This window comes from Rana temporaria, chromosome 7 (genome assembly GCF_905171775.1).
Source record: "Rana temporaria chromosome 7, aRanTem1.1, whole genome shotgun sequence".
Lineage (NCBI taxonomy): Eukaryota > Metazoa > Chordata > Amphibia > Anura > Ranidae > Rana > Rana temporaria.
Window position 1 is genome coordinate 153,159,626 of NC_053495.1, and position 15,581 is coordinate 153,175,206.

The window sequence follows — 15,581 nt, forward strand, 5'->3', positions numbered from 1 at the left end:
CACATACCTTTTCTTTTTTTTCTTTAAGAAGCCCTCCTGTTCTCCACTCATTACCTGTATTAACTGCACCTGTTTGAACTCATTATCTGTATACAAGACACCTGTCCACACACTCAATCAAACGGACTCCAACCTCTCCACAACGGCCAAGACCTGTGTAAGGACATCAGGGATAAAATTGTAGACCTGCACAAGGCTGGGATGGGCTACAGGACAATAGTCAAGCAGCTTGGTGAGAAGGCAACAACTGTTGGCGCAATAATTAGAAAATGGAATAAGTTCAAGATGACGGTCAATCTCCCTCATGCAAGATCTTACCTCGTGGGGCATCAATGATCATGAGGAAGGTGAGGGATCATCCCAGAACTACATGGGCAGGACCTGGTCAATGACCTGAAGAGAGCTGGCACCACAGTCTCAAAGAAAACCATTAGTAACAAATTACGCCATCATGGATTAAAATCCTGCAGCGCACGCAAGGTCCCCTTACTCAAGCCAGCGCATGTCCAGGCCCATCTGAAGTTTGCCAAAAATAGAAGTCCCATAACACAAATTTAAAATAGAGCTTTTTGGTCTAATCTCCACTGGCCGTGTTTGGAGATAGAAGGATGAGTACAACTCCAAGAACACCATCCCAACTGTTAAGCCTGGAGGTGGAAACATCATTCTTTGGGGATGCTTTTCTGCAAAGGGGACAGGACGACTGCACCGTATTGAGGGGAGGATGGATGGGGCCATGTATCGTGAGATCTTGGGCAACAACCTCCTTCCCTCAGTAAGGGCATTGAAGATGAGTCGTGGCTGGGTCTTCCTGCATGACCACGACCCGAAACACACAGCCAGGGCAACTAAGGAGTGTCCCTGTAAGAAGCATCTCAAGGTCCTGGAGTGCCTAGCCAATCTCCAGACCTGAACCCAATAGAAAATCTTTGGAGGGAGCTGAAAGTCCGTATTGCCCAGCGACAGCCCCAAAACCTGAAGGATCTGGAACAACTCTGTATGGAGGAGTGGGCCAAAATCCCTGCTGCAGTGTGTGCAAACCTGGTCAAGAACTATAGGAAACGTATGATCTCTGTAATTTCAAACAAAGGTTTCTGTACCAAAATATTAAGTTAAGCTTTTCTGATGTATCAACTACTTATGTTATGCAATAAAATGCAAATTAATTACCGTACTTAAAAATCATACAATGTGATTTCCGGGATTTTTGTTTTAGATTCCTTCTCTCACAGTTGAAGAGTACCTATGATGAAAATTACAGACCTCTACATGCTTTTTAAGTAGGAAAACCTGCAAAAACAGCAGTATATCAAATACTTGTTCTCCCCACTGTATGTGCACTGAAGCTCCCCAGAATGGTTCCTAGTGGCGCCCCTCCCTCTCCTCTGGTTTAAGTTGTACTGTACAAGACATAAAAAGATGCTTATACAAAGATACATTCAGCTGTGTGTTTTTTAATACAATTTATAATGAATCTGTTACTGAATTAATTTGCAATTTATATTTGCTTGAATTAGCTATAACTTGTTTTATTTAAAGAGTTATTTTACTTAACATTATTGTTTTTTTTTTTGCAGGTCAATATTGATCACTTCACCAAAGCAGTGACAATGAAGAATTTGGTGGAACTATCATCCTCCAGCTTTGATTTGGCCCAGAAGAAGATTTTTGCTCTTATGGAGAAAGACTCTCTGCCCAGATTCATCCGGTCAGAAGTCTATCAAGAATTAGTGAAGTAACAGCATGGTAAAGCTGTGCAGAGCTCCCCAGCATGCAATGGTTTCCATATACTAATGTGCTGGTCGGTGGTTTCTGCAGCTGCTTTTCCTAATGGCCTCTTTTAGTGACAATGTTATTGCCAAAATGTCCTGTGATATACAGATTATACAGCAAATAAATAATATTCAATAAAAGAGATCAATTATGAAACAGTATTTCCACACAAACCTTAACAACATTTTAAATAAGATATAAACTTTCAGAGTCCAATAATTATACAATGATTGCCTTGTAGTTTAACTTATCACCATATACATACAAGGTTTATTTCAATCTCTTTCCCTGTTCTTAAATGCCTTGTATTAAATTGATTCTAGGTTTCTATGAAAAGCCTTATCTTTTGGATCTAAGGAACAAAAAACTAAGTAACTATAAAGTAACATAAATTGAATAGTAAAATAACATCATTTAACTAACATATAAATAATTAGTAAATTGAAGAATGTTAAAAAAAAATTGCTAAATAACTCTTAGATAAGAACCACAACCAACTTTAATATATTACAGCATTAATCAATGAGTCCATTTTTTTATTTTACAATTTTGTTCACTATTACTACTGATCCTTTTTTATTGCAATTGATTTCCATAAATGGGGGTCATTTGTTATTTTTTGGTTCTTCTGTTGTCTTCCGTTGTAAACTACAATCATGACAGCTGGAACCTGAATGGTTGTTGTATACAACATGAAAACTTTTCTTTTCCCTCTAACTTTTATAAATGGATTCTCATGAGAAGACATCTTATACAGCAAAAAATTCAGGGGCCGATTGTTTTTTTTTAACACTTTCATTTGCAATAGATATTCCATTATAATTTGAGACCACTGACCATAAAGACTTTTTTTAAACTTGAATCCTTTTCTATTTGTTATAGTAGTAGTGCCACTACTAAACTCTTATTCTAAATCATTCATCTGCTCTGTATTAATAAGCCCTTGCGACCTGCACAGAATGTCACAGTAAGTTATTTTTCTGAAGGCAATACTTACCTAAACAGGGCAGTAAGGAAGGCACTCCTAGCCCCAGGATAAGTATAGATAACAGTGGCATATGGTAAGGTTTTGGGAATGGGTTGAATAGCTTACAGAAAGGTTTGATGGACAATTAATTGTGTCAGATGAACAGGGTAAACAAGCTTTTATTAGGAAGAAGTGGCCATTTATGTGGAATGGTTTTTGGACTTTGGGATAAAGGGCTGTATAGGTCACATTCAGCAATGTAAGTGTTCCATAATGGAAGTTAAATTACTTGAAGGGGTGATAGGGATGTCTATTCCAAAAGGCTGGTTGTTAATTTGATATCTGAGGCTGTAAAAAAAACTAAGGTAAGATATTGCAAATAGGAAAAATATACTTTTGTATGTACCTATAATTTAATATATTTTCTAAATAAACTTCCCAAAATATACCTGTCCCTGACCTTTTTGTTCCGTATGCACAACATTACTTTCTTTCTCATAGGTCAGTGGTTACAGTGGCAGGTGACCTAAAAAATAGATTAAATGAATAACGGAAGCATTGCCCACGTCAGCCAACTTTTTTTTTCAAATCACGTTGGAGAGTGAAAGCAAACATCTGATATTTGGTTGTTATAGGTAATGCAGTCCATGTCTACCAGTTTAGTAAATGTGGCCCCCAGTCTCCAGGACCAAATAATTAGCAGATTGTACTCCCTAGTTTGTATGTGTAAAGAGTGAAGAAGGCCCTATAGAACCATAACAATGTCCAATTACCAATAATAATCATCTTCCCTTTTAATAGATAAGATCAGAGTGCATTCCAAAAGCCTGAGACAACTAACCAATATCATGCATCTCTGTAATGTAGAGAATGTTCTGGTTGGTCAGTGTCATAAACCACATACCTTATCCTGTCTTCTGAGTTATGATAGGAACTAAAGCTAAAGTACAATGTCATCTATTAAATCTAAATAGTATTATACAAAGTACAGGCTCTATGTTTCAGATACACAAGGGATCCTTTCTGTAAGGCAGGCAAAGGGCTTAGTCATATTTTTGCATGCAACTTATAACATCATCTGTGGAAGCTATGGAAACACTGTCCAGGCAGTCATCCTTTAAAAACAGACAAGTACAATAAAATTCCTTTAGAAGTCACTGTTCAAGCCTGGGGTTGGTTTAGTGAGATGAAGGATAATCTCTTTATTCAGTTTTTCTTTTTGAAAACATTGACACTAAGCAGAATGCCAGTCTGAATTATTTGTAAGGTGAGGACAACCTTTGTCTTTTTAACATTATCAATTTAACATTTTGTTATCTATTATATAAACTACACTATAAAAAATGCAATTTATTCCCGGTATCTTGATATTTCAGTAATAATGTGTTCACATTAGTATACACATAAGTCCAAAAAACCAATGCCTACATTGCCCATGGCCAAATTTAGTAGCTGGGCAGAAAATCTCATCCATTTACTATGGATAAATGGTTTAAGATCTTAACAAGGAATTGCAGTGTTCATTATATGAAAACATATATTAACAGAACTATTCATTTAAAGTCAGAAAAGTAGCTTTGAATATTAATCAGGACCACCTTATTAACACTTGCAATACACAAAAGCTTCATAAGGTTAAATTAATGTGAAATGGCCTTCAAAAAAAAAATATATATTGTTGTGGTACAGTTTGAGGAATACATAGTGCTGGGCTCCCAGTACTGGCCCTGTGTTGATTGCTAGGCCTTCTACCCCCACTGAAATTCTTATGTGCCAAAATGTATTAGAGAAGCAAATCATAGCAGGACATCTGTGCAATTTGCATCACCATCCAATGAAATTCTTGATACAACAATCCAGAAAAAAGTATCTACTTGTTATCTTTAACACAGGACACATTGGCAATAACATAGTACAGTGCCATTATGCTAATGCTTTTGCTTAAACTTGTGTTATGGGACTTCTGCAAAGCCCAGTAATCCATGAAATGAGTCAATGTGTCTTGATCTTGTTTATTTTTGCTGCATGGTATATACTGTATTCTTGCTTTGTAGGAGAATGTTGTTAATATCTTGTGCAAGTTCAACCATAAGCCTTTGAGATGTATGTATGAGGATGAACCTCCCCTGTATTGCAGAATAAGAGTCCTACTGAAAACAGTAAAACACTTTGGAATTATATGGTTTTGATTTAATTAGATGGTCTGTCATTTATTTCTGATTATGCTAAAATTAAAAGTGGACTTATCCCCTAAGCATAGTAGAAGCAGCCAGAAGCTAGAGGTGTTTACAAAATGGTTTCAAATGATTTGCTGCTCATAGTGAATTTGTAGCCTAAAACGTGGTGGGCTGGGCAATTCTTCAAAAACGTGTTCCTGACAGTCCAGCACATTTTTAAATCAGTTCAAGTCTCAGATTTATCCATATAAATACAGTAATTATCAATAGGTAGAGTTGCTGGAACTTTAAATTATAAACCTAAGCCCTGCAATTTCTTATTACATGAGACAGTTGTTGATTCCACAAAATAAATAGATGAATTCATAACTGTTGTTATATTAAAACATGAACTATTTGTGAAAAATTTGAATTGGTTTATAGCAGTGAGATGTATAACTACAAAATCAGAAAAAATGCGAGGGTGTTGTCTACAGCAACCAATCACACTATTGGCTCGCATACACAACATTGTTTTTTTTTTATCTTTTGTTCCTTTTAGCCTATATTTGCAGGGCCTGTTGTGTGGTTCTGGTTAAAAATATATGTTTTGGGTGAACTGGAAACAGACAGAATATGGCCCCGTACACACGACCAGTTTCCTCGGCAGAATTCAGCTTCCGACCGAGTTTCTGTCTGAATTCTGCCGAGGAAACTGGTCGTGTGTACACTTTCAGCCGAGGAAGCCGACGAGGAGCTCGACGAGGAAATAGAGAACATGTTCTCTATTTCCTCGTTGTTCTATGGGAGCTCTCGTCCCGCCGAGCTCCTCGGCGGCTTCAGTGCTGAACTGGCCCGTGGAACTCGATGTGTTTGGCACGTCGAGTTCCTCGGCCGTGTGTACGAGGCTTAACTCTCTTGCCAGCCAGCATGAGACATCTGTCACAAAGGGTAAAGTAAGTGACTTCAGAGTGCACCTAATAAGGGAACCTAAGAAAGGTTAAGAGTCAACTATATGAATATTTTCATTTAAAATATATGTGCCCTTATATATTCTTTGCATATACAAATCATTTAACTATCACATAGGGGCTAACGCACATTGTCATAAAAAACACTGATTACAAATCTGTAAAACACTTTTTTTTTTTTATTGATCCTAAAGCAGCAGTATTTTATGGTATGTGCCAATGGACACAGCCACCTTTACATCAATAAAATTGCACTGCGTAAAGATCTGCAAATTCAAAATGGAAAAATTACCATCTTTGTTCAGTAATTTATGTGTGTACACATCTGTAAAGTGTAAATGCAGTTTCTTGCATACAAATGTAAATTGGAGCTAGAGGAAAGGAAGAATAATTTTGCGGATCTGTACATTTGTGCATCTAAATGTGTATTTATTGAAGCACTTTACTGACCATTAGATGCTTTTTTTTATGCATGATCTTGCTGCCAGCCCCTACCAGCAAATTCCTTTATACATATTAATGAATTACAGTCTTGTGCATAACCTAACTCTAAAGAATGTTTTTAGAACAGGTCATTGTATAAAAGGGTTATAGTTGGTTAATTTTATTGAGTAATAGAAGCCTTGTTTATTGTTTTGGAGCAACCCATGCACGTACAGGAATTGGAGGAAGAAAAAATAAATCAGAAATTTTAATTTAATAACCTGTACTAGAAAAACAACAGAAATAGTCTGACTGATTGCTGAAGGCAACATATACTTTTTTTGTTTTTAGCTTCAAATCATGAGGTCCAAAATTTATGGTGACAAAATAATGATCTGGGTGATGTACCTGGTGAGATGTTCCAAAGTGAGAATTATGATTTGAAAATCTGCCTATTTTGCCTACGAAAAAATCAATACCTTTCTTAGCAGAATGAAACCAACTTGGCCTCATGCATGAGAAACAACTGAAAGAGCTCCACTGCTTGTACTGAATGTGATATCTCAGAAGGAGCCTTTCAACCAAAGGAGTAATTGCAGGTCGCTGATTTAATTTTCCTTAGAATTATGTAAGATGTGGTTTTAATTGTTAATGCAATATTTTCGGTCCACGGAAATACAGTGTTTCCCCATAAATGCAATAGAATGAAAAGGTGTAGTTAATAGATTTTTTTTTTGCACAGAAAAGGATCCTGGGTGGTTACAGCATCTCCTACATAATATATATTAGCAGCTCTATCACCTTGCAGAACCTTTGATTCTTACGTAATATGAATTATGATTTCTCCACTATATACATTATCTGCACTTAGGTAAGGATAATTATGTGCTTGTAGACTTCGTTGCAACAGTTTCATTGATTACATCTCCAGGACAGCCAGAAGCCATACTTTTTTATGTGGATTCATCTTGAGAAACTGATTACTGTACACCTACATGTCATGGTAATGTGATGGATATTTACTTTAGAAGAAAAGCGATTGCTTTCAAATTATACCTTGGTATTGCTTTATTAAAATTGTGTGTGATGCATTACAGAAAGTGTATTTCCTATTTTGGAGCATTTTATTTTACTCTGAAATGATATAATAAGTAGAACAAAGTAGATACAATACAGAAGAACCAATAAAATGGGCTAGAATTATAACACCTTTTTGCTCATACCTTTTGTAGGATAAATCTGATCTTCGAATACTGAAGAGAGTGGGGACTTAATATGGAAATATGGTTACTAGAAATGTTAGGCAAATAAAAAAAAAACTCACATTAAATGTCCTGAGTTTAGATATTCAGCTGTTGGCAGATATAATATTTTCAAAAGCTGTACCATGCCAGAGTTGCCTTGATGTCATGATAACCCTTGCAAATATGCAAGCCAGGGACTTTTCTATGACATTCATAATCTGCATACTTGTTCTACATCAGAAACTGTAAACATTAAATCTAGCGTGACAGTATAACAGCTATGCAACAAGCATTTTCAGAGGTGGGTCAACAATGGTAAACCCCTCATCTCTTTCTGTTTCAATATTTTGTATTAAAGGTTTTACCCCTTATCTCTTTCATGACACGTTTTTTTAAGTTATAAAATTTCCATTGACAATACAACTGTGCATTGCAAAAATTTAATTTACAAAACAATTATACAGATGTACTATAGCCTAGAACTGGATTGGCAGATCAAGATGGGAAATTTGATGTTGTTCATCTTTAGGTCAAAGGCGGACAAGCCTATTCAGAATTTAGTAGCATTGCGTGGGATGATTTATTGCCTGAGTGCAAGCCTGTTTGTAGGGTAACAAGGATAGAACTACGTCCACAGATCTAAGAACATAAATTAAAATTAGGCGCCAGCTGTAAAATTTCCAGGCTCCAGGGATTTGTTTCGTCTTGTTTAAGTCTTCCCACAGAGGATCAGTGAAATCCATTTTTTTCAGGTTTTATTTATCATTCAGACGTATAAGTGAATATTATTATCATAGTGGATGCGTGTGTCCCTTCAAGAGATTTGAACACAATTAGGACAAGATATAAACATAGTGATGATGTTCATCATCGGCGTAAAAGTCAATTGTAAGAACAAGAGTAGAGCACATGTACTGTGTCGCTTCATATCTCAGTAGGAACAACTGCCAGCTTATTTCTTGGATAACAAAATGTTCCCCTTGAAATATCTGTCTATAAGAATACCTAAAAAGGTCACAGAAAGTTTCCATGTTATGTTTTTTTCTGTTGCTATGCAACCACTAAGCATCTAAAAGGGAACAGCTAGCTGGTGCACCATTGTAAAGTCAGTAGAATCCATATAGTCTTATTTTGTTGATTTGTCCATAGGTTATTCTCTATATACCCAAAATCAAGTCAAATGTTCTTGATTACTGCACAAACAGCCTTATTTAATAAGGAAGTATGAGGAGCAATGATTGTAACAACCCACAGCAATAATTCAGGTTTTGGTTTAGAGATGATTTCAAATTGCTAATGAAAAATTTAAAGATCTGATTTTTTTTCAGATATTTATAGAAATTTCTAAGATTTTTGCATTTGCAAAGCTTTAAGCCAGCGTTAAGGACCAGTGAAAGCCCCATTCAGTTCCATTGAAGCTGAAATATATTCTGCTTATATTTTGCCTTCCCTCTACCTCCCCTCCCCCCCATCAACATACAACTTAAATGTTTTGAATAAAAACCTTTTTATTACATATCTTATTTGAGACCCAGTGCCATCATTGTATCTCTATGCTTCTCTAAACAATGCAGGAAGATCATAGTTACATACAGTAGTAGGTAAGGTTGAATAAAGACAATAGTCCATCCAGGTCAACCTGTGTAGGTATACGTATGTGAGTGTCGATAATTATTTCCCATATCCCTGTATGTTGTTTTCTTTAACATGCACGTCCAAGAGTTTTTTTTAAATATCAATACTCTCCACTGACATAACCAATAGTGGAAGAGATTTCCCCATCCTTATCTCCCTGACAGTGAAAAATGCCCTGTACAGCTTAAAGTTAAACCCCTTAACCTCCAGTCTCATCATGTCACCCTGTGTCCTCTTACACTCCCTGACACTGAATCACCATTGAGGCATTTGTAAATCGTTATCATGTCCCCTCTCAAGCATCTCTACTCCAGCGAGAATAAATGTAGTGCTTAATAAATGTAGTGCTCATGACTGGTAGTAAGACCCAGAAAGGCCCCTCTAAAGAGCCCTCAGCTCTTATGCCAGCAGTGGGCTGGCATTTTGGAGATGTTATGCAATTATTAAAATGCGTCGATGATTGGATGTCTGTCTTGAGGAGTGGGTGTTCCTTGGCAGGCTGCATTTCCACGCAGACTGCCCCTAGGTAATGCCCACATGTAATATTGAGTCTCCAAGATTGAAAACCAGCGGGCTTGGATGTCCTCCAGCCAGCAAATGAGGCAAGCTCTTTCTGACTTGCTGCAGCTTCTATTGCACATAGTGAGAATCTCAGTGTTCAATTAAATCTGATTAAGCAATTGCAAGAGAGGAGTCTGTACAACTGTGCAAGGCTGAAGACAAGGCTGGGGTTCAGTTTTTAAACACAGATCATAAGTATTGACTATCATCAAGCTGCTAGCAGGCTTCAGCTGGTGCTCAGAGCTACTTGTTATGGTATGTTTAACACCCCCAAACAGCTGTCAAAGAGTGCTTTAGGGCCCTTTCACACTAGCGGACCGTATGTCCGCATTTTCATCTGTCCGTTTGCGGATGAAACCGAGACATACATGGGTCCCTATGTGATTACGGGCATCAGCGGATGAACATCCGCTGACACCCGTAATTTGTCCGCCTCCGCAAAGATCCGCATTTGCAGACGGAAGAAATCCTATTTTTCTTCTGTCTGCCGGATCGGATCGGATGAACACGGACATAAGGTCCGTGTTTGTCCGATCCCCCATAGGGGAGAGCGGAGGAAACACAGGGCGGTCCCTGCACAGTGTGCGGGGACTGCCCTGTCAGCTGCCAGCTCAGCAGGGATTTTGCAGAGGATCCCCGCTGAGCAAAGCGGACACACGGAGCGGATCATTACTGATCCGTTCCGTGTAAAAGGGCCCTTAGAGGCTTTAGGAAAGTTGTTCAAAGCTTGCTAAATGCTTTGCAATACTGTACCTTGTTTTACACACTGGCCCTCATAAGCTAAAACCAGTTAGTATAGACCTAAAAACACACATTTTGCACTAAAAAAATTATAATGGATATGTTCGAAGTTACATACATTAACCAGCCACTAAACTAATGATATTCATGAGTTTTACAGAGTAAGCTACACAACTGGCATTGATTTAGCGATCAGTTGCACAATAAAAAAAATGTACAATCATGCTGCTGTACAATATACACAATAGCGAGCCTATTGTTCGGTCAGTCACTACTTTTAGCAATTAAGTGCTAGAAAACTAAGTAAGATTATCATCAGTGGGGGAAATAACACAGGAACAGTGGAAGAGAATCCTAGAGATGGGATCAAAGGTTTCAGTTTCACCAACTCCAGAAAATCTCCCACCTGATGTTGATAAATAGGGCCTATTACACGCCTAAGCGCCTGTTCAAGTATGGAAGAAGACCAGATGGGGGGGGCCTGGATGTCAGGGGCCTGGAGACCTAGTACACATGGTGTGGCGCTGCCCAAAGCTGTTTCGCTATTGGGAGGGAGTGCTCAATACTTTGAGAGATATATTTGGAACACCGTTGGAGATGGAGGCCACACTATGTGTACTGGGCTATAGGAAGGAACGGGAGGAAAATTAGTATTAGTACTACAGTTGCAATATTGAGATGTTTGTTTCAAGCCAGAAAATTAATAGCCATGAGATGGCAGGCGACAACGCCACCGGCAGTAAGAGAATGGACCAGGATAATAAACGAGTCAATCTGTAAAGAAAGAGCAATCTATATAAAAAGAGGTCATCTTAAAGACTTTGAGGAAATGTGTAAGCCATGGTTGGAGAAAAAGGGCTCTTCTCGCTAGGGGGTAAGAACTACAGTTGGAGTAGAAAATACCCAAATATAATAGTTGATTGAAAAGTCACATGTGGGACAGCTTGGTAGAGCTATGACTATTGTAGCCTTTGGATTTAGATAGGGGAAGGGAGACAACCGGGCGATGGAATTGATTTATGAAACCAACAGTAAAATAGATCAATAGAGTAGTACTAAGTGGGGAGGAATAAAAAGAGAGGAGGGATGAGAAATAGTACAATTATAATATCATAAAGAACTCCTGGCCTAGGGGGATCCTCAACTCCAGCAAATGTTATTATTTGCCACCCAGTATACTAATTTCGGAGGTCTCACTTTCTGTATTTGTACTAAGATTATGAGGAACATTTTTTTCCTGTTTTTAATGAATTGTTAAAAATTTGTATGAGATCAAATATAATAAAGAATGAATAAAAAATAAATAAAAAAAAGATTATCATCAGTGTACATCTAGTTCTAATGTAAATTTATGTTCAGTATTACATTAACAAAGTATACTTAACATGGCAAAGAGGTGTACAGTAAGTGCCCGCTTAGACCTGGTTCACACCTATGCATTTTTTAGTGCATTTTCAGTTTTGCAGAGACACACTACAGTCCATTTAACATGGTTACCTATGGGTCTAATTCACATCTATGCATTATATGGAAAGGACCAGGAACTTTTTTTCTGTTTTTTGGTTCCATAGACTTCAATGGATCAAAAACGTGTATTGAAAAATGCAAAATGCACCTGGAATATACAAACTGCAACCTGCATAGGTGTGAACCGGGCCTAAATGTCCTATCTCTGCTGTCCTAAGGTAGGATGCGATGGTGCTGTGTTGCATGGATATGTTTATTTGGATATACATCTTTATACTTACCTGCCTAAACATATATATATCCTCTGTAATTCTGCACCTGAAATAAATAGTAACTACTAGTCCTGTGTTTGCGTTATCAGTGCTTACAGAGATCAAAGTCTACCTAGTTTTTCACAGTGGTGATAAGATGATCTCAATTGGTTTGTGTGTAGCCGTTCATGTCTGGGAATGGATGAATGAGGCAATAAATACATTTATGGAGTTGTTGGTGTGAGTTGTTATATCACTTAGGACCTCCTCCATCTGTATACTCAACATTGATAGTCAATTCAATGGCTATATAAAAACATAAGGGTGAAGGATGACTGCTTTCTAGGAAAACATTTTTGTATGGTATGTTGGAAAACAAAGCCATATCATTTTAAAGTTTTTTTGACTCTTCTGCTATAGATGTTTATTCTTTCCAGCCAAAACTTCTTTATTTTTTCTTATTGTACACTAAACTGCACATAGGCAACTCAGTGCTTAACCTTGGCATGTCCTGTGTGCATATTGCATAGTAGTTACATCTCACTTGGCTGGTCAATAAAGGTGGCCTAGGACTCCGGACCCAGAAGAAAAGGAAGAGAAGATGAGTGCAAAGGTGGCAGAACAACAAGAGAAAGCACATACATTGCACCAACAGAGAAGGGAGTTTTGGGAGGTAAGTCTCCCATAATGTACAAAAATGCTGTGCATACTATTAAAGGCTAATTTCCAATATCATTATGCTTTAAGCTGCTTACTTGGTGAAATTTAAGATGAGGATGAAATCAGCAACTCTGCTCATCCTTAATGACTATGCAATAAGCCACAGCCACCAATCAAATTACTAAAATACCAAGGAAATTTGAATAGTTGCCTTTGATTAATGAACTTCATATTTTAGCTTGATGAATAAGCTTCAAAAAAGCTAAACTTCAGGCAGATATAAAAATACATTAAACCCGGATATGTATACATTAAACAAATAAATCCAACTAGAGAAATTTTCTATACAACAAACAAAAAGTGAATACTGGGATTTTTAGGGGGCAAATTATTGAAAACAGAAGGTTAAATATACACATCGCGGGCCCAACAAGCAACCCAGGCTGTCCAATGGAAAAGTAAGGGGAAAGGTGGGAGAGCCTTTATAGTGTAGTATGTATTGTAATGTTGGGGGTTGTTAGCTTAGTGTAGCATCCGCTAGTGAGAACAGTCCCACACAAATGTTTCCTTTTGAGGGCTTGTTGGCCCACTTTTATTAAAGAAAATCAAACAAAGTTCCAGAGATGAAAACAAAAGTGTTTTCCCTCGCAAGGGTTTTCACCATTAATATTAAATAATAATATGTTCAGCCTCCTGGCTCACACATGCAAAAGTGCAAATGAAAATACAGAGCCACCTGGCTCTCTTCAGCAGCAGCACAACTGCTCAGGCTCCCGCATGGAGCCCTCCTGACTTCTGTCAGCAACCTCAGACTCAGGTCTCTGGGTTTTACAGTGCAACCTGCACTCTCCAGCTTCTCTAGCTACTCCAATGCACACCTGCACACTCTGGGTTCTCCCTTGCAAGCCTGGGCTCCTCGGGAGGGTGAAGCCCAGAACCATGGTCAGGTGTCTACAAATAGGCCAGCACACACCTGACCAGTCAGTGCGCTGGTGAATCTCAAAATCTGGACCCAGGACTGGGGATTTCTACGACCGGATCTCTACGAAATCCCCGGGCTCCAGGTCCCAAAGTGGATTTTATTAAATAATGAGGAAACTGAAATGCCTGTTTCCTCTGTACATTATAAGCTCCCTGGAGCCCCTCAACCAGTCCAGTTGAGAATTTTGGGTCACTACACTTTTGGGGTACCACACTACCACAGTATCTAAAAAAAATATTGGTCCCAGGGGTGTTTGTTCAAAAATAAATAATCAACATAGTAACTTAGTGAGGTTGCAGTTACCAAACTGAGTAGAACACATAGCCTTCTTTTTGGGGAAAGAGGAGAATACCCTGTCTCCACGCAGAATATGATTGATCAATGTCAGTGCCTCTGGGTCCCAGCCCTAAGTCCTCATAGGGGACTTCAGGGGGATTGCTGTACTTGTAGATAGAAAGAAAGAGATGGGTTTTTCTATGTTACTTTATTTCATCAAGCACACATACACAGACACACTCCAGTGTAGTAAGAAACCAGGAAGAACATCTGCGGATCACCTTTAAACTAAAAAAGAGGCAAGTTTGAGCCACAAAGGTAATTTGATGTTTGTCAATTGCGATGACTTTGATTCATCTCTAGACACATGCCAATACATATCCGTACTGGCACTTCTACCATTTAAACCACCAATTTTTTTTCTCTTTCTCTCTAACTACACCCCCAGAACAGGCCTTTCAGATCTGCAGCCCAACCCACTACCCTATACACAATTCTCAGCAGTGGAAAATAGCAAGTGGAGGTCTCAGGCTGTTTCTGAGCTTCACTGATGGATAGGGTTTGCTCCTCTCTCCTCCCTCCACCAAAACTTTGAGACAAAATGTGAGACCTGCAAAATACTCAACATGCCTCTCAGCAAATAGCTTGGGGTGTCTACTTTTATATCCAATATATACTTTTATATATTTATATATCCAATCCGATCCAATCCTGTCTGTTAAAAACAGACAGATGGGGGATCTATTCTCCATCTGTCTGGCAGATCCAATTGGATGACAGTCAGATGTAAACAGACAGGTAGTCTGTTTACATCCGACCACCCATAGAGGAAATCAGACACAGACCTGTCATCTGCCTGCTCAGCTGGGATCTCCCCGCTGACCCTGTACCCGGAAGTGATGTCATAGCTGCCTGTGCACCTTTGAGAACTGTCTCCCGTCCACGCCTGCTGACAGCGCTGGGTTCCATCACAGTAAGCAGGATACACAGACATCTCATCTCACTGACATCTGGTTCAAGCAGCCCCCGGGACAGCGCGGATGACTAACATTACAGATAAGCCCACTTGTATCGCTCCTTGTGAGTGTGATTCCTACAACCTGTTTTTAAATATCTTTTATTAAACTATCCTATTGGTACGCTTTGTTTAGCGGGGATCAACAGAGCTGCCAGAGTCAGAGTCTGTCCATATGAAAGGGCCCTAACAGACAAAAAAATGTAATAAATTAAACTAAATATTTACAGTTAGACTGGCCATACACTGCTCAGCCAGGGGGCTGGAAAAAAAACCTCACAGATTTCTCCATTAACGCAAATGAAGTGGATGGAGATATTTCCCTACACCAAGACGTTGTATTCTGACAGTATCTCCATCTACTGTCAGATTACACTGATCGTCAGTTTGGGCTGACTTGTAGTAGCCACTGTTTGAAAGAACTTTCAACACATCACTTTGACAGTAGCTGATCAAACA

The 15,581-nt window shown here is 38.5% G+C and overlaps 1 protein-coding gene across 1 annotated transcript in view; it reads left to right on the forward strand.

Moving 5' to 3' along the window:
- RGS5 (regulator of G protein signaling 5) overlaps positions 1 to 4,934 on the forward strand; it is a 167,681-nt gene extending 162,747 nt beyond the window's left edge. Inside the window, exon 5 of the mRNA XM_040360167.1 lies at positions 1,578 to 4,934. Coding sequence (XP_040216101.1) covers positions 1,578 to 1,739 — 162 coding nt within the window. The 3' untranslated portion in view covers positions 1,740 to 4,934. The remainder of the gene's footprint in view (positions 1 to 1,577) is intronic.
- The last annotated feature ends 10,647 nt before the right edge of the window (positions 4,935 to 15,581 follow it).